This window comes from Thermobia domestica, chromosome 12 (assembly GCF_964235325.1).
Source record: "Thermobia domestica chromosome 12, izTheDome1.hap1.1, whole genome shotgun sequence".
Taxonomy (NCBI): Eukaryota; Metazoa; Arthropoda; class Insecta; order Zygentoma; family Lepismatidae; genus Thermobia; species Thermobia domestica.
In genome coordinates this window covers 110,681,920-110,705,763 of record NC_137465.1, presented here as the reverse complement: position 1 = coordinate 110,705,763, position 23,844 = coordinate 110,681,920, and the positions used below count along the sequence as shown (strand labels likewise).

At 35.8% G+C, this 23,844-nt stretch overlaps 1 protein-coding gene across 2 annotated transcripts in view; it reads right to left on the bottom strand.

Moving 5' to 3' along the window:
• The window catches only part of Fur2 (furin-like protease 2), a 1,527,485-nt gene that overhangs the window by 504,325 nt on the left and 999,316 nt on the right, over positions 1 to 23,844 (bottom strand). For both annotated transcript variants that reach the window (XM_081733991.1, XM_081733993.1), the window contains exon 4: positions 8,243 to 8,446. In XM_081733991.1, coding sequence (XP_081590117.1) covers positions 8,243 to 8,446 — 204 coding nt within the window. The remainder of the gene's footprint in view (positions 1 to 8,242; positions 8,447 to 23,844) is intronic.

The window sequence follows — 23,844 nt, the reverse complement described above, 5'->3', positions numbered from 1 at the left end:
GTTAGGAAATTTCTGAAAGAATTTACAACTTTATCACAGCAGAGGAGCTCAGGGTTTCAACAGCTTTCTTGTGTTTGGTAGTGTTTGGACGCCAGTGAACATAAAAGTACACAATGATGTACTGAGGCGCCTTGAATTGAAGTTAGGCTAACTTGTTTAATTGTTCCAATTCCTGTATAACCCCACCACCAGCCCATTTTCTTACTCTAGTAACACTGGAAAACGACTGCGAGCTGCTTCCCTTAGTAATATCTGAGCCAATTAACTGCACCTTACCTTCGATTGATTAATCAGATCTGAGTAAGGATCAGAAGTAGTTGACGGATATTGCTCTTCCCTTCCTCAGGAATCTGTTCTGAAGATTTAGCTATACGCGATCCAGGGTGCCTCTCCTTGTCCCGCTGGTTGACAACAGCGAAAAGGATCTTAAGGTTGTACATTTCCACAACGAAACCTTCGCATTTTGGTTCCGCGTCAGTCAAATATTCAATTAAGAATGGATTTCAACACGTTCACCAGTTTATTATGAACTCTAGATATTTGGATAAAGCTCAGCTCGACGTCATTGACCCAGTGCTTTCGCGAAATTCTCTCTTTGCATCTCCACAAAACATCCTGATTGCGATGCTGACCAATGAAAGGGCAATGTTAGGACCCTTGCAGTTCGAAGAGTTATAAAAGCCAGAGAGGTTGAAAAATCAGTCGACCCTGTTAGTGTTCAAAAATTCACAATTTCTAACCTACATTTTGAAGTGCAGGATTACATCGACATAGTTGACTAGCAGACAGCAAAGATGACCCACCATCATTTTTGAATCACATAGCAACCGAAGATTTGCAAACCATGTTGCAAGCAGAGGTTCCAGTTGAATGGCCACTCACTCAGTTCCCATGCCACATCCAAGGTAGAAAGAACTGTAGAACTCATTACGGAGGTGTCCTGTAAAGTCTACGGTCATGGAAACCGGGATAGCTTCATTCGCGCTACCTTGAAATCTAGAAAAGAGTATGCCATCATTTAGATTTATGGGACAATATAAATGTAACACCTTCGCCGAAGATTTTTATTTTAATAGCCTGAAATTTTACAGTTTGTAAGTTTTGTAATTTTTGCTTCATGTACTGTATAACGTATGGAAGATGAATAACGTATATGCTTACTTTTCAGTTTATTAAAACAAACTGTAATTTGTACAATCTTGGTAAAATAAATAAATAAATAAACCATCACTGTAGTTATAGTGTTACTTTGAACAAATGATTTATTTTGACTTAAAGAATAGGGTTTATATTTAAAAAGTCCTTTTTTTTTAAGTTTATGAAATGCAAGAACAGAAGATAGGTATTCCATGATTCTGAAATTTGTATAGTAACAAAACATATGCAGATGCATCCTTTCTTCACTACCATCAGAGACACTATGATTAATGTGATATTTCAGAAAATTACAAGAAGTTAGATTTGTTGTGTTTTTTGACCTATTTTTTGAAATTTCAGATCCTCTACCAGAATAGATGATATTACACCAGGGTTCTGAAATGTTGATGAGAAAATACCTAGGTGTAACTTTCCCGCAGTACTGTAAAAAAAAAGTAATCAAATTTCGAGATTTTCAACACCCTTCCCTAGTGTAGGCGAGAAGGGGTAAATTTTTGTGTTTATTTAGAATGTCATCTTCAAATCCAGCAGTCACCTTCAAATCCAGCAGAAGAATTAGCTGGAAGTTCAAAATTGGGAGGTATCTAATTAGAATTATTATTTGGCATTACACAATGTGATAAGGCTAATTTTTCTTGCTGTAACCCATTAAGGTGGTGATATATTCAAACAGGGTACGTATATTTAAATACATATTTTAAAAGGGATTTTATACCAATGTTTTAAATTTATTTTTGTATTTAAATCTAAAATTTGTATTTTAGTGGAAATAATTCTACTCTCAACATTCTTGCATATGTTTCCCAGAACCACTCTCTGAGAACTGTAACTTTCCCAATTAAGTGAGTAAATTATCCTGCATTATTCGTTTCGTAATTGGCGATTACGAATCTCCTATGATTTACAATCTCCTACCTTATCTAGCTTATTTTGATTCACTCTTTCTTTTAAGATTCTATAATTTTACTCCATCTACAGGTATGCATACCTGTAAATCAGCTACAATATATTTTATTGACATCGTTTCCGCAAATTTCACAACCTATAAGAGTACCATCTCAGTAGCTCATATTTCAGTTGTATTTCTATACTACGCTAGAAGATTTTTCTTTGTGGTTATGCTGAAAGAGGCTTAACAGAGAAGCTTCTTTCGGTATCCTAGTTACACAAACAATCTTTTCTGGGAGATTGCGACAGAAATAGGAAGAAATACAAGGGGAGTAAGAAAAAAGTTAGATGAAAAATTCCTTACTAAACTAAAATCTTTACATGTAGAAACGAAAACAAAAACTACAATTTGTCTTGTTATTGTTATATTTGTCAAGCAGAATGAATTTTTCTTTTATTTTCCACTGCTATTAAATAGCAATTATAGTAGTACAGGAAACTGAATAAGTTTCGGTTCATATGATGCATAATATATTATATATATATATATATATATATATATATATATATATATACTAACCGAAAATATAATTAAGGAGCTTCTGTCCAAACATCACTTGTTTTCTTTTTACGATTTTCCCTTTTTATGCTGTATTTTCTTGTTAAATCGAGGTGTATATATTCCTGACTACAATACAGGGGCGTCATTTAGGGAAGACAGGAGGGGGCATTGCCCCCTCCAAGAGTTTGAGGAATACATATGCTTTAATGGATTGTCTACTAGTATACTAGTACGAAACATGAAAGTCTTCTGTTGGTGGTGCTCTTGCCTCTCCTCAAGAGAATTCTGAAATGACACCTCTGCTATAATAAACTCGCGTAAATCATGTTGAAATTAAAAGGGAAAAGTTACTCTTTTTTTTTTTTCAGTGTGTACCTAAATCATTAAATATACTATTAATTGAAATTCCCCTTCAATTCAAGTCACGTCAGCATTTTTGATTACACTGAAAACAAAATATTTGGTTGTTACTAAATCTGTGTTTGCTGTTCACTGTTAAATTTTGGAGAGCAAGTTAGTTGACTGGTCTGAAAATTCTTAAAACAGTTCGTCAGCTTAATTGTGAGCACACAGTAAGAAGTGTTGTTAGTAAGCTATTTTAAAATATTTTGCAATGTAATCTAATAAACAATAAATAATAAATGTTAGTAAAAGAATAAAAATGTATTATAAGCATTTTTCGATACAAAAATGTATAGTAATTGTGTCAAGTGTGAAGTACGATTTTTCGTAGTACATTTACTTACAATTAAATGAAAAACCATACCCCAAATCAAACACATCAAACAAGCAATAAATAAGCAATATCTTAATATCCGAAATGAGTTTGTTCGTCTACACTCCATTTTAACTGCCAATTTCGTAAAACAAAATGTTAGAAGAAACCCATGGAATAGTGTTGTTGTACTAAACATAATTATTAACAGCATAGTAATTCATGTTCAGTCGATACGAAAAATAAATAAACCAATCTTTAACGTCCCATATGTACGAGCTTTAGATTAAAGGAGATTGATGGTTATGAAAGAAATGAAATCTCTAAGTTTTACGTCCCACGGTTATGCCGGCTAGGCTAAAGGAGACGGTGATGATGAGAAATGAATGCAATGGTGGAACGAATAAAGTGGGACGAAACGGGAGAACTCCGAGAAAGCCCACGCACACGGTGTTTGTCCACCACAAGGTTCACTTGGCGCGAGTTGGAATCGAACCAAGGACTCCATGCACCAGAAGTTAACACTCTACCACTGAGCCATCGCGGCCCCAATGGTTATGAAAGAATAGGTGGAAGGAGATTGTGGGAAGCAACAGAACTCTGAGAAAACCCACGAACACCATGATGTTTACCACACGCTCGCATGGTGACCCTCACATCAAAGGTCAGGACTTGACCGCTTAGCACCGGTTCATCGTAGCATTGTCCTTTACACACTTTGGGGTACTATGGCCGATCTGATAAATTTGTTATACAGTAATTTGGAAAACAACATCCTCTAAGTTATAAACGATGTTCGAAAATAGTTTGATTCTCCAGTGGTGCCCACCCCCCCTTATGTCTATGACGCACCCCCCCCCAATTGTCTATCCGTAGGTGTTCTTCCATGAAAAAAATCTTTTCGATTAATTTTACCCCCTCATCAAACATATTTATATAGATTTTAACCCCCCAAATATTTCAATGACGCAGTTTGCGTCATAGCCCCCCCCTTGTGGGCACCCCTGGATTCTCCACCTCGCAGTTCTTGGCTTATTGTAATGGAGGATATCAACTTTTCCTGCTGAATGTACGCAACATTTTAATAAAACCTCGAACTGCCTAAATGTTCATTTTGATTGAAGAAAAAACTTATTATCGTTAATTATACATCTAATACCAAGTTTATTTTCCAAATACATTGTATTAATACGTAGTTGGCAGTTACACGAAAAAAGTACAAATTCTTATCAAAATGATTGAAACCATTATAGTTTGTAGCAGTTTACTGAGTTAATATGAGCTATACGAGACGTGGGCCTACAGTTTAACGTAATATCCCATCGAAAATCAAACGTGGTATCCAGAGCAGAAATGCCTGCGCTAACTACCTAGGTATATAGGGACGAGGGAGTTCACCCGTAGGTTGTAAGACGTTAAGATGTGTGAGGTGGTAGCATAGAGGTCAGGCCCGCAACCAGAGGAGGGGGGCTAGAGGGAGCCTGCCTCTCCTAAACTTTCCGTGGCCTCTCCAGTTCATCTCAATATAAAATGCTATTATTAACTCAATAAACACAATTTAGATATTTGTAAGGGAATTTTTAATGACTTGCCCCCCCCCATATTCATGTCCTCCCCTCAAACCTCTGTGGCTGGTTTCGGGCCTGACAGAGGTTGATGCGTATTAAGTAGTTGTCAGTAGTAGAACAGTAAAGCAGGGTAGAACAGAAGTGCGTACGTTGCAAAAAGCCAGATGACGGTGATAGAAAATGGGAGAGACCTCTCTGGATTTCAGAGGCCCAATTGTGGGTTCATAGTTATTCGGCGCAAGTGTATCTAAGGTCGGTCGCGGGGAACAGAGTACAAAGTGATGATGGTCTACAGAACTCATGGGAAAACAACATCGTCAAAGAATAACAGTTGGCGGAAGAGAAGTGTCAGTGACAGGGATTGCCGAGAATTGAATAGGATTGTCATGAAGAACTGCAGAGCGAAAATGGCATAAGTAACAGAAATTTAAACAGCACATTGAACAACCTAATGTAATAATCAGTTCTTTCAAGCCGGTGATCACCGTCAAGTACGCTTTAGCGCGAAGAAAATGGTGCTGAGAACATCCAAGGTGGACCCTCGATGAATAGAAACGCGCAATAATGAATGGTCCATGGACCGATGAGTCCAATTTCACCTTATTTCCAACAACGGTTCGTGTTTAAGTATGGCGGACGCATCCCAAAGAAAGGTTATGTATCATCCGTACACTAAAACATCGCGGCAGGTCTGTGATCCTATGGACCTAAATTTCCTGGTATTTTGTAATATGCATTACTGACAGTAACTATATGGACATTTTAGGTAGTCACGTGCACAGTATACCCCAAATACAGTTTCAGGCCAATGACACTCCTTTCCAAGATAACAATGCGCCAATTCACACTTCTGAAGTTGTTGACGAGTGGTTACGTAATTATTAGGATGAACTATTATCCAATCAATACCCGACTTCAACAATAATGAACATCTGTAGTCAATTCTGTAGCTCAGAATCCGCTCTTCCATCCTCGCTAACAGAAGTGAGTTACTAACAATATAAATGTCTTTTTATGTCTCTTTCTTATATATATATATATATATATATATATATATATATATATATATATATATATATATATATATATATATGTCTTCCACGACGAATCACTTATTTTGCAGATAATGGTGGCCCCACGCCATATTAAGTTCGAAAGTTGCCTTTTCTTCAGGTGCTTCCATCTGTATGCTATCTTCTGTTAACATTCGGTTTGGACAGGTCGAGATACTGTTACCAACAATGCAATCATGCAACAAAATTTTCTTTAATGTACTAGTAATGTTAATGGTTCATTGTCAATACATTTAAAATAATAATAGGTTTTATAAAACATTCTAATTAATGCAATTACCATTCTCACTGGAACTCTTTTACATGAAATGAAATACTTCTTTTTTTTTTTTTTTTGCGCTATGAATCGAATTACCATGAATAGCAAGATCAAATTTCGTTGACAATAACATATTATTCTCACATATTGTATTTAAAGGATGAACCATAAATCTTGTAATATTTCCACAACTCAAACAGCAGGCGCGTGTATAAGCCGTGATCGACTGTAAATACAGAGTAAAACTAGACCAAGATGTAGATAGCAAGCAAACTATTTAACGTGAAGGCCGTTACTCCGTCAATATCTTCAGCCAGTTGTTAGTGGTAGTGATTATGAGTGTTCAACATCTGATGCGTGAATTATTACTGTACAAGTTCCGGTAGCAACCTAAAATATTTGTCATGCGAAATTGGAATACGTAGTGAACCGCAGTACTGGCATTTCGTGCAGGTCATAAAAATTTCGAAGATCAGCCAACGTTCGGTCCCCTTTGCGTAATAGATTCGAAGGTCGTACGACACGCCATTGAGAAAAATTCATCCACCAACATACAATGATTGTCAACCCAACTCGGCATGTCCCAGTCCACTGCAGTCCATCAATTTCACGAACTCGGAAAAACCATCACGGGCAGCTGCATTGTGCCACATGAGTTGAGCTCAGCTTAGTTCCAGAGTAAAGTTGATGTATTCCGAAGGTGTATTTTCCAAAATCCGACTGTGCTAAAACAGTGGTTGCGATAGAGCCAATTTCCGCAACCGTTTTTCAAACAGGACTGTTTCGAACACAAATTCATGTTCTATCTGAGGTGGAACTACGAGGAGGACATTCACTTCGAGTTCAATCATAACGGTCGTACCATGAATGCCGACCTTTTTCTGAATAGTTGAAGCGATGTATGTTACACTACGCCAAAAACATCTTGCACTGGTGAACCAAAAGCGTGCCCTACTCCAACAGGATAACGCAAAACCACACTTGGCTCGAAAGACGCAAAATAAATAATTAAATCAGAAATTTAATGGAATCAAACTAATGCCATACCCAACATATATACTTCTGATCTTGTTTCTCTGTACTACTGTTTCGGCCCATGATATACTTCCTCATATCACGATGACCAACCAACCGATGGTCACGCAATAATTGACTTCTTTGGCACTGCGGACAAGACGTGGTATTGACGTGGATTCGAGAAAACGCTGAGTTTGAGTTTAACGTCCCGTTCAGCAGTGAGACGTGGATCTACCGATTAACGTGGAATCCGAATCATATGAGCTCCCGCCGGGAATCGAACCCAGGTCTCCCACGCCAAAGGCGTGTACGCTAACCGTTTAGCTACGAAGGAACTCTCAAGAAAACGCAGGATGGTGGCTGCTGACAATCAAACACAACGGGCTATATTAATAATGTTAACCTACTTTCACTGCATTGTAATAAATACAAGTATGTTGTGCATCACAATATTGCAAGACTTACAACTCATCTTTGTATTATTTTTGTTTATTCTCATTTACTGAGAAATCCTTTAATAAAAGAAATATGAGCTCCATTCAGTTTGTTTTCATAGTTTCACCATGATTATCCTCATCTACCAATATACCTGGCATTATATAGTAGCTTGGAACAAAAAATTAACAGATACCTACATACAATTAAATATTGGAGCACTTACAAATGTCTAATAAATGATTTGCTTAAGTCACATTTGAAATGCTCATATGGACATACATTTAAATTAAATTGAGAGTACGTAATATACGAAAACAGAGCAAATGCAGAAGCTAGTGATCTTTATGATCTTTAAACAAACTTCATAATTTCAGACGATTCACGGGAATTCAATATCTAACACGTAATATATATATCTACCATTTCTGGTTTCAATAGAGGAATAAGGGCAGAATAGGAAGACAGAACTTATTCTTAGGACAATGAATTCATATTTTATGTCTTTAAAAACTTCCTATATTCATGGATAGCAAAGTTATTTTCCTTAAAGAAGCGAGTACTTACCAGGTACCATTGCTCCTTGAAAAGAGGGTCTGGAAAATAAGCGAACTGAGGTGCCCCACGGTACTGTGGATGATGATGGGTAGGTGAGGAGTGACCATGAGAGTTATAGATCGTCGGTGGGAAACCTTCGAACGTGTGGAACCTCAGATCGGGAAAATCCCGTTTTGTACGCCGCTTTTCATGTTGCTGTTGAACCCAATGAACCTGTAACAAAAGAAAACCAATATTAGAATCAGTTAACTAAAGAAATAAAAAATGAGTTGACGTGGCGAAACAAATAAAAAATAATATATTAGCATAAGAATTTTACTGTCAAACACACCCAAGGGTTTAAGATGTAACGACAAATAACTCATTGCAAACAACATAATTCATATCAAAGTACTGGTAACAGACATAAAAATTGCTATGGGAAATGAGGATTCCTCCCCCACTCTTCACCCTTCATATCTGACCAGTGGACTAGAAAACCACCCCACACCTCAAAAGAAATCAGTTCAATAATTTTTACTCAGGGCAAAACTTACTTCATTATTCTTTGGAACATTCAGAGTGGTTACTTCTAGTGCTATCTACGAGTATCGAGACAAGACGAACATAATCAAATTCGGACTAAACATTACAATTCTCGTCTCTTTCTCCAGACGAAAATAGAGATGAAACGACAAATTTCTCGAATATTGTGGGCAACGTTAGTTTACCAAAGTCTTGGATCTCAAACAATGTTTTCGTATTACATCATTCAAAGTATAAAAGGGATAAATCTATAAGGAGATTGTACGAACATAAAGAAGAGCATGTATCAAACATTTAAAGAAACACAAGTCATTTCGCAATATACTCCAATAATAAAATTGGTTTAAATATTGTGTAACTCTCTTCATAGACCTCTGTTTGCTCCAACTGTTTGACATAAAGGTCGACATTGATGGTGCAACTAATAGCAACGAACAAACTGTTGGTTTTGTCTTAATTCATTCTTGTGTTAGGTCTCTGCATGGGTGCAAGACCACCGCGCTGTTGGCGCACCCACATAATATCCTACTCTACTCTACTCTCTACTCGATATACCCTCGTGGTTCCACCACACACACACACACACAAAACATGACTTTGTGATCGAAACGGTCTTGTTTGACTACCGGTTCTGGAAGTTGGTCCTTGCTCAACCACTGTTTCTGTACATTCGGATTTTAGAAAAACACCCACTTTTCATCACATGTAACTATTATTTTCAGGAAACGCATTTCGCAGCAATTGTCCCTTCCCTATCCACTCTTTCCTGGGCCTGACCTAGGATAAACTCATATAGCACAATGCGGTTGCTCCTGATTGTTTTCCCGAGTTCGTGAAGGTGACGCACTAAAGTGGATTGGGACATACCGAGTTGATTTGAAACCACCGTGTGCTGATGGATGGATTTTCCCCAATGGCGTGCCGTATGACGTTATAATGTTACCCTGGGGCGGGCTGATCTTCGGCATTTTTAAAACTTCCGTGAAATTTCTATGACCGACGAACCAATGTGCAGTCGCATGACAAATGTTTTGCGTTGTTGCCACTGCACTGTCCCCGAGTTCGTATAAAAGTTTACGTATGAAACGTTGAGCATTCATCGTCACTGCCACCAAAAAGACTGAAGATACTGAGTGGCGGCCTTCGCGTTAAATAGTAGTGCGGCAAGGCTATTATTACTATTACTGTACTACCTCTTGGGCCAATTTGACTTTGTACTTACGGTCGATCACTATTATACACCCACCTACTGTTTGGATTGTGGAAATATTGAAAGACTTATGCTCATTTTTGTATTTTTATAAAGTCAAAAGAATTATTTTGCAGACATACAGTAGGTGTTTGCAAATAGGTTGAAAGTTGTTACTTAGACAACAACTGACATTGGGATTTTTTTTTTTTTTTTGTTTCTAAGATTGTGATTTGAAATAGGCTGAATTTTATTTTACTATTATTATTTAAGTTACTGTTCTATTACATACGGATAACCTGTTAGTGATGTTGGTTGGAGGTTAACTGTACTTTTCAGCACCGAAGCAATACGAGACATGAAACTATTTTTTGTAGTGTAATCCGTATGACTGTAATGTGTTCAAATGTCAAGGCTCTCGTATGGGGATTGAACCCGAGACTTCGTGCAGGAAAGACACATGCGATGGTCATTAGATCAGGGGAAAAACTGTACTGATAACTGTAAATCAAATATAAAATTTTACCATACTCATAAAGTATGTTCACAAATAGTACTTAGAGAATCTGAACTCATTACAATACGCTGCAATTATGTAAAACTAGCTGAATATACCCATTCTTCGCATGGGGGCAACGCGTGTGGGAGTATCACCATCCATTTCAGCAACCGCGAAAACTAGGGACTTGACACTAATATCGGTCATTTTGGGCTATTTTTACATGTCTTGGTATCCCCCCGCTGACCCCCGGCCCGCATACAATGGTAGCTGATTTTGCAGGTCATCGCTAATGGAAGTGTCACTATTGATCTCAGTGACCGCGAAAACTATGGATTTAACACTAATATTGGTCATTTTGGATTACTTTTACATGTCTCGGCACCCCCCCCCCCAACTCCATCCTGCAGCTGAATATGGTGAATTTGGATGTTAATGCGATCGGAGTTTCCCCAGTGACGCTGCGCATCCGCGGAAACCATGAATTCGACACTAATATCGGTCATTTTCTCCTACCTTTACATATCCCGGTAAATGCCTCCATGAGACCCCACTGGTTCGAAATTAAAAAGAAAAACGCTTTGTCTTGATCTGGGGCCTGGACCAAGGTACCCGTGACCAAATTTTGGTAACTTTCGGTCAACTCGTATGGTCCCCAGGCCGCACACAGACAGACAGACAGACAAACAAACACACAAACACTTTATTTTATTTATATTAGATTTTTCTATTTTGTCACTTTCTTTCGTAATAATTAGCGAAAAATATAAGAAAAATGGAAATGTTGCTTCATGAAATAAGCAACATAACAAATACGAAAGATAAAAATATGCTAAATTAGAAGTAGGGACGATATTAAATAAACGTGGTCACTTATGACAGCAATGAAAGAGAATATGAAACCGTCAATGTTTATCATGTAAGGCACGTTCAGCAGCAAACGAAAGCTAATTCGGTTAATCTCGATTCCAAGTCTCCGGCGGAAGACATTGAAGGCCACGCACGAAAAGAAACGACGATGAAAGAAATAAAAGAAAGAAACAGAATGAAATAAGAGAAAGAAAACAGATTCCAAAACTGATTTTTTCTTGAAAGCTACGTTCTTAAATTCCAATTTCTTGAGTGGGTAATGTAATTTCCCTGATGAGCTTCTCTGCACGAACTCTTTATTTCTACTATTGATTTCCATCGCAAATACGATGGAAAGACGCAATGATCAGCTCGACGGAAATGAATGAATCTTCGGTTAGATTTTGAATTCTCGAAAGTACGTGATAGAAAAAAATATTATATATATACGCGTATATAAATAATGCACAGTCCAATCTTGTTTAAAATATCCTAGCAATTTAAGTCTCTTTAGAAAACTTCGAACTCTTGGCCATACGCAGAAGTAAAGGAAACAAATGAATACTAAATATCCTACGCTCAGTTGTTGTGAGAATACGACATTGTAAAGGAATTTAAGGGATATTTTATTTATTTCTTTGAAAAGACAGTAGGCCTACATGTTTTCATTAAGTTAAAAAGTCAGTTTATACTAAACGCTAACGGGTAAAAACAAGGGTGAAAAAAAAAAGTATCCAGATGCCTTAGCTACTTTGCCCAATGATTGTCCAAATTGGAGTATCTTGATGCTGTGTTTAATGTCTACAATCTGCGATAACAGTAGTTCCAATTCTTTGTGAATTCGGATTAACTGTCCTGTTTATCTTCAATTTCTGATCTTCAGACTGATTGATTGGTATTCTGGCCAATTCCTATTCTTCTTTACTGAATGGCTCTTTTAAGTATTATTTCTATTGTGATCATCACGTATCCAAATCCATCGTCTCGCAAGTTCCAGATCTGGAAGTACTGTTTATATTATAAGATTATCATCATTACGATATCACTGCTGCTTCATTATCTGGATAAAACTTTGTTGGGAGCAATTACATATTTTGTAACAAATTATATGATTTTAAAAATGTATGTATCAACTACCATTTCAGAAAACTAATTTTAAAAAAATCTGATGAATATCACTTAGAAAAAGAATCATCCAACAATCCTTGGATTATGACAATGATTGAAGTAAAGTGATGATGATAATTATTATCATCTAAATGACTGCTACAAAAAAATCTTGGTGAGTGTTACATACTTCACGCGTACAAAACAGAAAAATAAACTCTCAAACCAATTTTTTCTCTATCTTTTTCCACTTATGTGGGGTCGATGTTTCTAATGAGTCTTCTCCATAAAGCCTTATCCCAGAATTCTCTCGCTGTTAGAAATCTCCCTGAAGTTATTCTTAATCATATCTATCCATTCCCTACATGGTCTCCCTCTACCTCTCTTTCCATCCATTGACACTGTCACCACTCTTCTGACCATATGGTCTTTATTTTCTTATTAGATTTCCATAACACTGCAAAACTTCTTTCTTGGATCTTCCTAGATATCACTACAACCTCGATTGTTCCCCTTACTCTCTCATTTTTCACTCACTCATTCTTTGCTTGCTATTCCACAATCTAGTGCAGCATTTTCATGTCGGTAACAATCAACTTTCTTTCCTGTGCTTTCTTTACTGGTCGTATTTCTGCTATGTATATTATTGCGGGCCTAATCACTGTTTGGTAAGCCATCATTTTATTCTTTACCATGATTCTATTTATATTTTTTTCATTTTTATTCTTTTAGGATAGCTTCCCCTCCTAAGGACAAGATGGTGTCCTGAACTCTACCCGTACATCTACACTAAGAAGAGGCCGTTTGAATATAGTAGAGGTTGAGTCTTTACACCGAGAGTCAATCTGTTACCACCTAGGTTGGCCGCATAAGACGTTGCCCGTTTTCTCCCGCGAGGAGGAGTAGCTTGCGATTTTCCCTTCCTTTTAGGATAAGACCCGAACGCATTCCTCAAACTTCTCCAGTACTTTCTGAAAGCTCGCGCAAGATAAGAGAATGAAATTTTCAACAATAATAAATGTACGACACATTTCCCCATCTCGTTGTTTGAAAGTGTGGCAAAATAATGTCTTTAAAAAGAAAAGAAAGATTTTTATTAATAAGAACTAAAACAAAACTAGAACGTCTATAATATAACAAATATACTTCTGACAATAATTAAACTGATTGTATGTCTAATACTGGCGATTTTTGAATCGGAAATGGGAATAATGATCTAGAAAAATACCAAAATTTATCTTAAGTCATTAAAAAAGATCTTCCACAGAAACAATGAACTGATAATCCAGTTATTACGCTATGGCTTTGTTTATTATAGATAGAACGAGATGGTAGACAAGTACAGAGATGGTTCTATTAACATCTACTCTTAAGGTTAACACTAAAACGAGAACAGATAAACCACAATTTGTCCAGCAATTACGAAGCCAATTCCTGTAAATCTGATAAAATAATTCCGAAGCATCTTCGATACACAGAAGAAAAGAAATCGTAAATCAAACAACGAAACGAGATTGAAAAAATTGCAGAATAACTTCTTATTGTCGATATAAAGTTTCAGGTAAATGAATTCTTCGAAGAGTATCATTTCCATTTTGACTGTACGTCATACATTTTCTTCATTACGCAAGGAGCATACGCACAAAAGTAATATCAAAAGTTGCTTTGTTTTGACCTGCATTTTTAGCAGCGAGGCTATTTGAGACAGCTTAACATAGAATTCAAATCACATGATCTCCCACCGAACCCAGGTCTCCTTCGCCAAAGGCGCATACGCTACTCTTTTGAGTTTAACGTCTTTCAGCAGCGAGGCGGAACCTACTGATTAACGTGGAATACGAACCACATGAGCTCCTGCCGGGAATCAAACCTGGGTCTTCCACGCCAAAGACGCTAACCGCTTAGCCATGAAGGAGCTCCCGTGTACGCTACTCTCTTATCAAATAGATTATGTGTTCTTTGAACTTCTAAATGTTAACGAAGAGGTCAGAGTTTTATTGTTTATTCTCGCTTCTATGGATACACCTCCTTGATCACACACGAAAGATTATACTTTCACAGAAAATTCCAACGAATATATATATATATATATATATATATATATATATATATATATATATATATATATATATATATATAATCACATGTAGATGCATCAACCAAACAAGTGTCCACCATGGGATCTCCATATCTGTTCACACTTGACAAAAGGAGAAAATATTGTTTCAAGCTTTTTTTTTTTATATATATATGTTGTATACCCTACATGGACTGATCAACATTTGCATGACATGCAGAATGTCCAACGCTCAATATTTCAGCAAACGATTTTCAGATCGCAACTTCTATCTCCTAATCCGTATTCTACAGAACCAAAGGGCTTATGCTTTCTAGAAAAAAATAATCATTCACTTATAATGATTTCAAGGATTAAAAAAAATGTTAATTGCCACATAAGTAAAAGCTTCCAAGGGGATTCTATCGTTAGCAAATTCACTCCGAATTGTTACCACTATCCACAACCCACCCCCACACTTCAAAAAGAAAAAATGCGAATGCAAACTTTGAAGATTAGTCATGTTCTGAGGATATTTGTATATTTCTAGATATCTTTAATTCTATGAACCATTTTAATATTCTTAAACTGGGAGGTATTTTCCTTATTAGTTAACTTTGAATGTGGGGTATCTTCTACTCAGTACTAAAACCATGCGATATTTCAAGATCTAAATGACTTAAAACTTAGTCCTCCCTTGTCAACTGAAAGCACTGAGATGAAACGTAAAGTTAATACTAAAAATGAAATGAAGTCTTAAGTTTAACGTCCCACGATTATGCCGGTTATGCTAAGGAAACGGTGATTATGAGACATGAGTGAAAATGGCGGAATGAAGAAAGTGGGAGGAAACGGGAGAACCCCGAGGAAACCCACGCTCGGTTTGTTCACCACTAAGTCCACACGGCGCGAGATGGGATCGAACCAGGGACCCCAAGCACTGGAGGTGAACGCTCTACCACTGAGCCACTGCGTCCCCAAAAGTTAATACTAATTCACGAAGATAATATTTGTAATTTAGTACATTTCGCCTTTTTAAATATGTATTTTTTTACCTTTAGAATAAATATGAATGAATGTTTTTAATATTTCTTCAGCATTTACCCGCAATATATTTCTTTAGAAAAAGTACAGCAGTGCATGTGGCAAAAATGCAGTTGCTTTTCGAACATCATTTTTATCTGCTAGTGCATGAGCAATGGCTGTTAAAACACCTTTTTATATAATATTCCAGCGCTATCCATACAACCCAACGTTGGAATAATAGAAGTATTTTATCTGTATTTATATACCCACGTTATAATTACAGAATATATAGTTTTCCATACAAATGGTAATACCTGTTCTACTATACGTTAATCATGTATAATATGCAATTTAGCAAATTAAACTGCATTCTGATAACGGCAACTAAAATGATTATAGTTTCGCAAACACAATTTCTGAATTATTGACAACTACATTACACAATCACTCATTTCGGCTATTAGCAATGAATTATTCAAATTCAATAATGATACGTTTCAATTCAATAAGTATAAATTCATGCGCGTGAATAAAACTACGTAAAAAAGTGCTAACGCTAAAGTACTAAAATGCCACTGAATTAAAATTGATAATGATTGCCTACACTAATGTTGATATTATTAATAACTTATTTAATAACTAGTCACATACTGTAGATGACACACACACAACATAAATTATTTTGTAACACTTTCTTTTTACACTAATGTCATGTTAGAACTAGTAAAGAACATATTGTCTTGGAAAATGCCAACAACTGCTCATATGTTATTGATCAAATGATTGTCCAGAGTACTTAACAAATTAAAAGGATACTTTTCAAACTACTTTTAATATTTTGTTTTCTTAACAGCTTTCAATTTATTAATTCCCAATAGTTGCTCAAAGCTGATATACAATATTTTTCTTCCCTTGCTAGTGATGTATTAACTCGAATTAGCCAAATTCAAGCAATCTCTCAGGGTGCGCAACTTAATAGAAAATCATTCATTTTGATCAAAGTTATGCAGGGCCATGAACAAATTTAGGGAATTTTTGTGTCAGATTTAGTGTGCCGCAAGTTTCAGATGAAATAAAATTATACAGAATACCAATAGGATTACTTATCATACATATAGTAGTACCAAAAAAAAATGAAACACACTAATCCAACGTTTCCCAACCTTTCTCAACTTGCGGCACACTACGGGTGTAACTTGAATTCTCGCGGCACACATAAATTTATTATTTGTAAATATAAAAAAAAACCGTATATTTTTGTGTGTGTGATTACTGATCATCATCTCACAGAGAAGAAAGCTGATCACTGTATTTCCCCGTGGTAGATCATTATGCTTATTTTTCGTTCTAATTTAAAAACAGAAAACAATTCCAATGAATTATAGGACTCAACTTTTAAAAATACACTTTAATTTTCGAAAACTGTATCCAACCTTTCACTAAGAAGGGAGATCTTTAAATAACGAACGAACAAACAAATCTCTTACACTTTTAAAATGCAAATGTAGGTAATTTGTATGCATGTTTGCTTCGTCGAAAGGATTGAATGATATATTAAAATTTCAAGTTTCGATATAGTCTGCAACAATAAAGAGGCAATAATGGTCATAACGATAACAAATACTTTTTTCAACATTAAAAATGTACAGAAAAGTAACACAGTATGGAACTTAAAATGCATTAACATGGTTAATATATGTTACATTTTTTAAATATTATATGTATAAAGGTTAGAATTCTTCAATAATATTAGTAATCTAACAATTTTTCAAAAATAAGTAAAACAAGTTGATGCACGAAGAAAAATTAATCTGCAGCATGACCTTGATGTTCTTTCATAATCTAGTTCAATTCTGGAATGATAATTGATAAACACATTCTTATATCGTATTCCGGAGTTAATAGTTGTGACCTGTTGTTACACTTAATTGTGTTCGTTGCAGAAAATCCTGCTTTACTTAAGTAAGATGTAGAAAAGGAAATGAGAACTTTCACAGCCTTTGTAGAAATAGCTGGATATTCTCTCCGGAGAGAAATCCAGAATGATGTCATGTCTTGCTGGAGCTTCAAACCTCGATCATTCCTCACATCGATCAATTCACTTTCTTCCTGGACATTTAATTCTGCTGATTGTAGGAAAGAAGGCGTAAAAGGGTCCCTCACCCAGTCAAATGAAGCATCAACATTGGTGTGTATGACGCTCCGATAATTAAAATTCTGTTTCCGATATACTATCTGCTACTACAATAACGTGTTACAGTTACAGTAATTTTCTTTTACATTGTAGAAGTTAATAGTAATGTGAAATATTAATATACACTTTTTTCCTGTCTTGCAATTTGGTTGCTATAGAATTAATAATTTTGTTTCGATTTCCTCGCGGCACACCGGTTGGGAAACGCTGCACTAATCGATTAGTAAAAGCCATCATAATCAAGGGAGAACTACGAACATAGAGGAAAAAATACGCTGCTGTCCATATGCAGCACACACGCTATGAGTCTATTTTCTTCAATAAACTGGCCAACATTACCGTATTTGACACTATTCAGAAATTGAAAAAATATAGCAGATTTTGCTTATCTTTAAAATTAACAAAGCAGCTGTAAAACATCCAGCGAACAGGGAATAAACTACGTATTACCAATAGTAGAAATACAAAAATGTTCTTTCACTTCAAATATAATATCCAAAGCATATGACTCTTTATCTAAAATATAATAGATACACTATATTTTGAATTATGGGGTATAGCTTTGTTTTAGTTGAAGATTAAGGAAAATAAATTGTAATAAATTTTCAACTTGTTCGTTTTTGTTGTTTTTATCCCCAATTCAGTCAGATTCAAGGATTGTTCTCTTTTAGATTCTGACACATGACTTTCGGGGAGTATCCAATAGAAAAAAGCATTTCGGGCGAAAGCCACGACGGGAAAAATCCATGCAATGACCATTACTGATCTTTAAAACAGATTTTTTTTCCTCAAAGAATGTCGTCACTACAGTACAGTTCAATTTTCCGGCTTAATATAAACCTCACTAACCTCGCATAATCGGGGTTCGATAACACAGACTTTTTGCAAAATGAAAGGGAGTGCTGTACGCGCAGTAGTAAGGATGTGAGGTACAATGCAATAACTAAATAGGTCTGTAGTAATTGCTGTACACCACGTATAATCGTTCTAGTATAAGTTGAAATATACAAGTTGAAATGTAAAATAATAAACACAGAAAATTGAAAAAAAAATCGTCTCTGTATCTATTTTCCAAAGTACATAATAAAATAGTTCTGAATCTTCGAAGATGATTGTTGACAGCATTACATACTTTTGCGGAGCTGTTTCATTATACGGAATCATGAGGGTTTATAAAGGGACGCAAACTAGAGAAGAAATTTCGCGATTTCCCGAATAGAACAGCGAGAGTGGCTCGATAACCGTGCGTGTTAGAGCTTTATACTGCGATTTCAGGATCGGGCGTTGGAACTTTCTCGACTTCTTTTGAGCTTTTTTCCTTATTTTTGTTAATTTATATCAATTGTCGCGTCGTCTCGGCTTCTCCAAGAGCATTCTTTTTTTCCTTTTACTTTTTTGGGACCATTTCGGTTAACATGGAGCCCATTTAGTCGGGGCTCGGATAACCATGACTCTATTGTATTTGATATACAGGGTGTCTCAAAAGTCCCCTGACAAAGGGTAACTCTGTTATTATCAGGGCTACAACAAAATGTAAGAGAGGAAAAACCGTCTCCAAATATGACGTTTTCAATCTAAAGTAAAGGAATTTTTAAAATCGGACGAGCCATTTGGGCTGTACACTCTTTATGCGCCCAATGTTAAATGAAAAGGAAACGTTGCCGTTTACCTGAATCTACAACATAAGTGAATGAAGGAATGAAACTACTGTCTGTTATCCTAACGTGTCGATGGTCAGCCGCCATTTGAAACATGGTCCCCCATTCACCATACAAGGTGGCTCAAAAGTAGGTATACAGTACAGTACTGATCAGCTCATAGCATTTTATATAATTTCTTATTGTTATCCATCAGGTAGACTTAGTTTCTTATTATTTGTTCTTAATGTCCTTTTACTTATATTTTAAGCTCGGAACAACCGAAGCAAACAAACCCATAAACTACAATGTTATACTAGATCGATGCAGGGGTGTATATTTATTATACCTACTTTTGGACCATCCTGTAGTCTTACAAAATTTATCCACCTACCATCCCGTTCTTCCCTCCCCCAGCCCAAGGTAAATTGCAACGTTGCATTTTCATTTAACATTGGGCGCCTAAAGAGCGTACAGCCCGAATGGCTCGTCCGATTTAAAAAATTCCTTCACTTCAAATTGAAAACATTATATTTGGAGACGGTTTCTTCTCTTATATTTTATTGTAACTCTGATAATTACAGAGTTACTCCGTTAGGGGACTTTTGAGACACACTGTATAGTTCAATACTATAGAATATACTTTCATTTTCTATAGTATTGACCTAGAAATGTATACTTTTTAAAACATAGATACAAAGTAATACATTTGATTTTCTCTTATGTTAGAGTTGAAAGAATATATTACTATTATTAAATTTCTAAGATTGTCCATAGGTTCTGTAGCCGCTGTTGAAGCCATTCGTGGTCACATATTTTAGAGAAGATAATACAAAGGATCAAAGAGAAAACTTGATACACTTTGGGTGGTGAGTTGGAAACTAATTGCACAGAACTTAGCAAACTCAATTACGCATCTCATTCACGATAACCAGATTTCGGACAGTTACAGATGGTGCTTCTGCTCTCCGGCTGCCAACACATAACTTGTGTAAAGGCAGAATTATAGAACATAGAAAGAGCATGTCTTTAAGTTATTTCTCTTTTCTTTTTTTTTTTTTTTTTTTTACATTTTTAAATTGTGCTTCATTACGTGTTTGTAAAGTTCATAATAACTTTACAATAAGAGTTTGGTATTATGTCATTTTCATTATGAATGTTCAGGCAAATTAAGCGTTCGTAATTGACTGAATTGAAATTTAACTGCTTAGATTACGTAATAAGCATCCTCTTAGTTAATGCTATTTTGATTTACCATAAAAATATTATTAATTTTCCGGACTATGACAAATTAAAAAAAAACAGCAGTACATGCTAAAAGAGTATTTGTAGGAATTAAAGGTGTAACGGAGTTAAGTAGTTTGTTGTTTATAATTACAAATGATGAAATTTCTTATTGCTGAATATCTCGCGTTCATTTGTATTGTCCCATCTACTAACGTCGTGCTAGAAATAGTAGCCGAGAATACATCGTACAGAACCATTTGGTTATATTTTCAATAATAACGAATAACTTCTGAAACTGAGCACATAAAATAAAACAAATTACTCGTTTCCTTAGACGTGCGCGGACGCATCGAGGAGGATAAGTAATTTTTTTATTGCTTGGATATCCCACTAAAATTATGTTCAACAACAATTTTAAAAGGTTCATGGCTTTTGTTTCCGACTGAATCGAGAAAGCTCAGCTGTACCGGTACACATAGCACTCATTATCATCATAGGAATTTTGCCATTATTGGCAAGTCACTTCAACTGACAAGGAACCCCTTGAGTGCGAGGTCGGAAGTGCAATCTCTGGTAAGGCTCATTTGAAAGTGTAGTGTGAACAATAATGACAGGAAAAATATTAGCTGCTAATGGCTCACCATGTGCATCAGGAGGGCGATAGAAAATACGCGTCCGTGAGGTGCAGTGATCAACCTTCTATGGGATATATATATAACACACTTCACAAAATGTACATCATCGACATTCACGAAATGTTCAAAACAAACCATTAACTTGCACCATGAACACCGAATGAAAAATGACGCGACACAGTGATCACAAATGTTCGCACCATCAAGATCGAAGGCGAATTTCTTGGGAGTTACAAACCGTTCAGGACGTTCAGCTAGGTATTTACTCTTAAAGAATTCATATAGAATCATATTGATATAACGGGGAGAGGAGAAATGGCACCCGTTACACTTTAATGTTACTTATAATTTAATATTTTCCTCTCATTTTTTTTCAAATACAATATATTAGACTGATAGTTGAAGGCTTGAGAAGTTCATGAAGATTCTATATAAGTAGTTAGTTACTTTAAATACGAAAAAAACTCTCTTGTCTCCTTACTAGTCGCGCAGCCAAAATCTATTTCTGGTAAGATGTGTCAGTATGTGACAAATCAACTGATCTTGACATCATATGGAACAAAAACAACTTGAGACCTAGCGAGAAAAAATGGACTAACACATTATTATTATTATTATTATTATTATTATTATTATTATTATTATTATTATTATTTGAAAGTTGACAAATCTTCACAGTTTGAGTTATTAACAAAATAATTTAAATTGTTTGCACACTATTACAAGTAGGAAAGTTTTTTGAGCCACATGTTTAACTTGGATCCACGTTTCATGCAGTTTGCTGAAAAAGGGACATTCAACTGCAACCAACCAATCAAGATTATGTAACACTAAATACATTGTTATAGTTTTGAATGAAGCGTAAGTATTGTTACTTTGTAAAAATGTGAATTGGTTTACTGCAGTAACATCTTCAATCAAGAATTGACCTTCGAAAATGAACAATGCAAAACAGTCGGCGTTTTAGAAATTACGTATGAATTTATTGATTGTATTTCTCGGCGAGTATCAAATGAGTATTTTTTTTTCTAGAGGAGAAAAATGAAATAATTCTAGTCGCAATAAAACAATTATCTTTGTTCTTTCTACTAACAAAGATTACAAAGACTTTGAGAAGTAAGACCATTACAATGTCTTCTAGGTAAAAAGGAAAAGAACTTTTGAAAGCGACAAGGCAACAAAAGAAAAATCATCTTCCACAAGAACTAAAAGAACTAGACAAGCGCAGGCGAATGCTTGAACAGAAGCAATGGAGACATGCAAGGACTACTACGATCAAAAGACAATCAAAGTGGTTAGGAGACGCGGGATACGGAAAGAATTCTGGAAAGAGGAGGGCAAACATATATACGACAGAAAGCAAAGGGAAGGAGGATGGATATAAGCTGGTGTGTTTGAAAATATCGATTTGACCTTCCTTTTCCGTCGCGTTTTTTGCTTCCATCCACTTTTGACTTCCACTTTCTGGTCGTCTTTTACTCGCTCCAGCATTTTTTTCTGGGTAGCTTGCTTTCCTTTTTCCTTCCAAGGGAAGATCTCATTTCTTTGATTTGCTTTTTCCATTACCCAGATGGAAATATTGCCAAGCACAGCATAATTTTCGGGCCAGCCAGCCAGGCAGGAAGAGAGACATCGACGACGACCAGGACGAGAGAGGCTTTGGCTTCAGGGCAGATGATGCTCCTGCTAGAGGTCTGAGGATGTCGTGTCATTTCCAACGACGACAGACCAAAACAGTCCCTTTTGCAAAGCGCTTGCATTTCATGCGTTTGTCCCCTCTTTTCTAGATAAACCGAACAACCCATGACGATTTTGAAGGAAAAGACCGAAAAGAAAAGCACGGATAAAAGAGGAGAAAACATGGCAGAGAATATGTATTATATATAAAACTGACAGCAAAAAGCTAAAGGAAAGACAAATGGCTACAGCTGTCACAAACAGACTATCGGGTATGAAGTCTTCACTGAGTTAACAGTTTGTTCATAACAACAGTGCTCTGTCACTATCGTCTTCATACTACCAACATTTTTAAGTATTTCACATTTGGTTCATATCTAAAAAATACATCTATCGCATCAGCAACAGAAAAAAAAAAAACGACGAAATATTCAACTTACTAACCATACTGTTAACAGTAAAATCTAGGTTCCACATCCAAATCGATGTCTTCCCGTTCTGCCTAATTCCCGTTGACTAAAGACTCCCTACTATGTAGAAAATATTTTCAATGATCTTATCTTTAGGCAGAACTGGAATTCCCATTCTGCCTAATCTTACGAGACGGGAAATTTTGTGCAGGGAGAGATTTTTTCTAGCGATTATTTCTTTAGTAATTCTAGCAGATTCTAACAGTAAGAAGATTAACTATTTCTTCAAGTTTCATCATAAATTTCACATGAATATTTCAAACCTAACCATTAAATCATGTAATGGTACACAAGATGAGCATGACGAGGATATAACTTCAGACCTTCATTATTTCCTATCTAATCCATTTACAATACATTACATTCAGAATGTACTAGGCATTCAGTATCAGACTATCCAAATTATATACGAAATAGAATACAATTATGTATTAAATTGCAAGATATAGCCTACATTTAAATCATATTCATAATTGAAGTATATTACATAATGATTTACATATTTTTAAAGATTAATAAA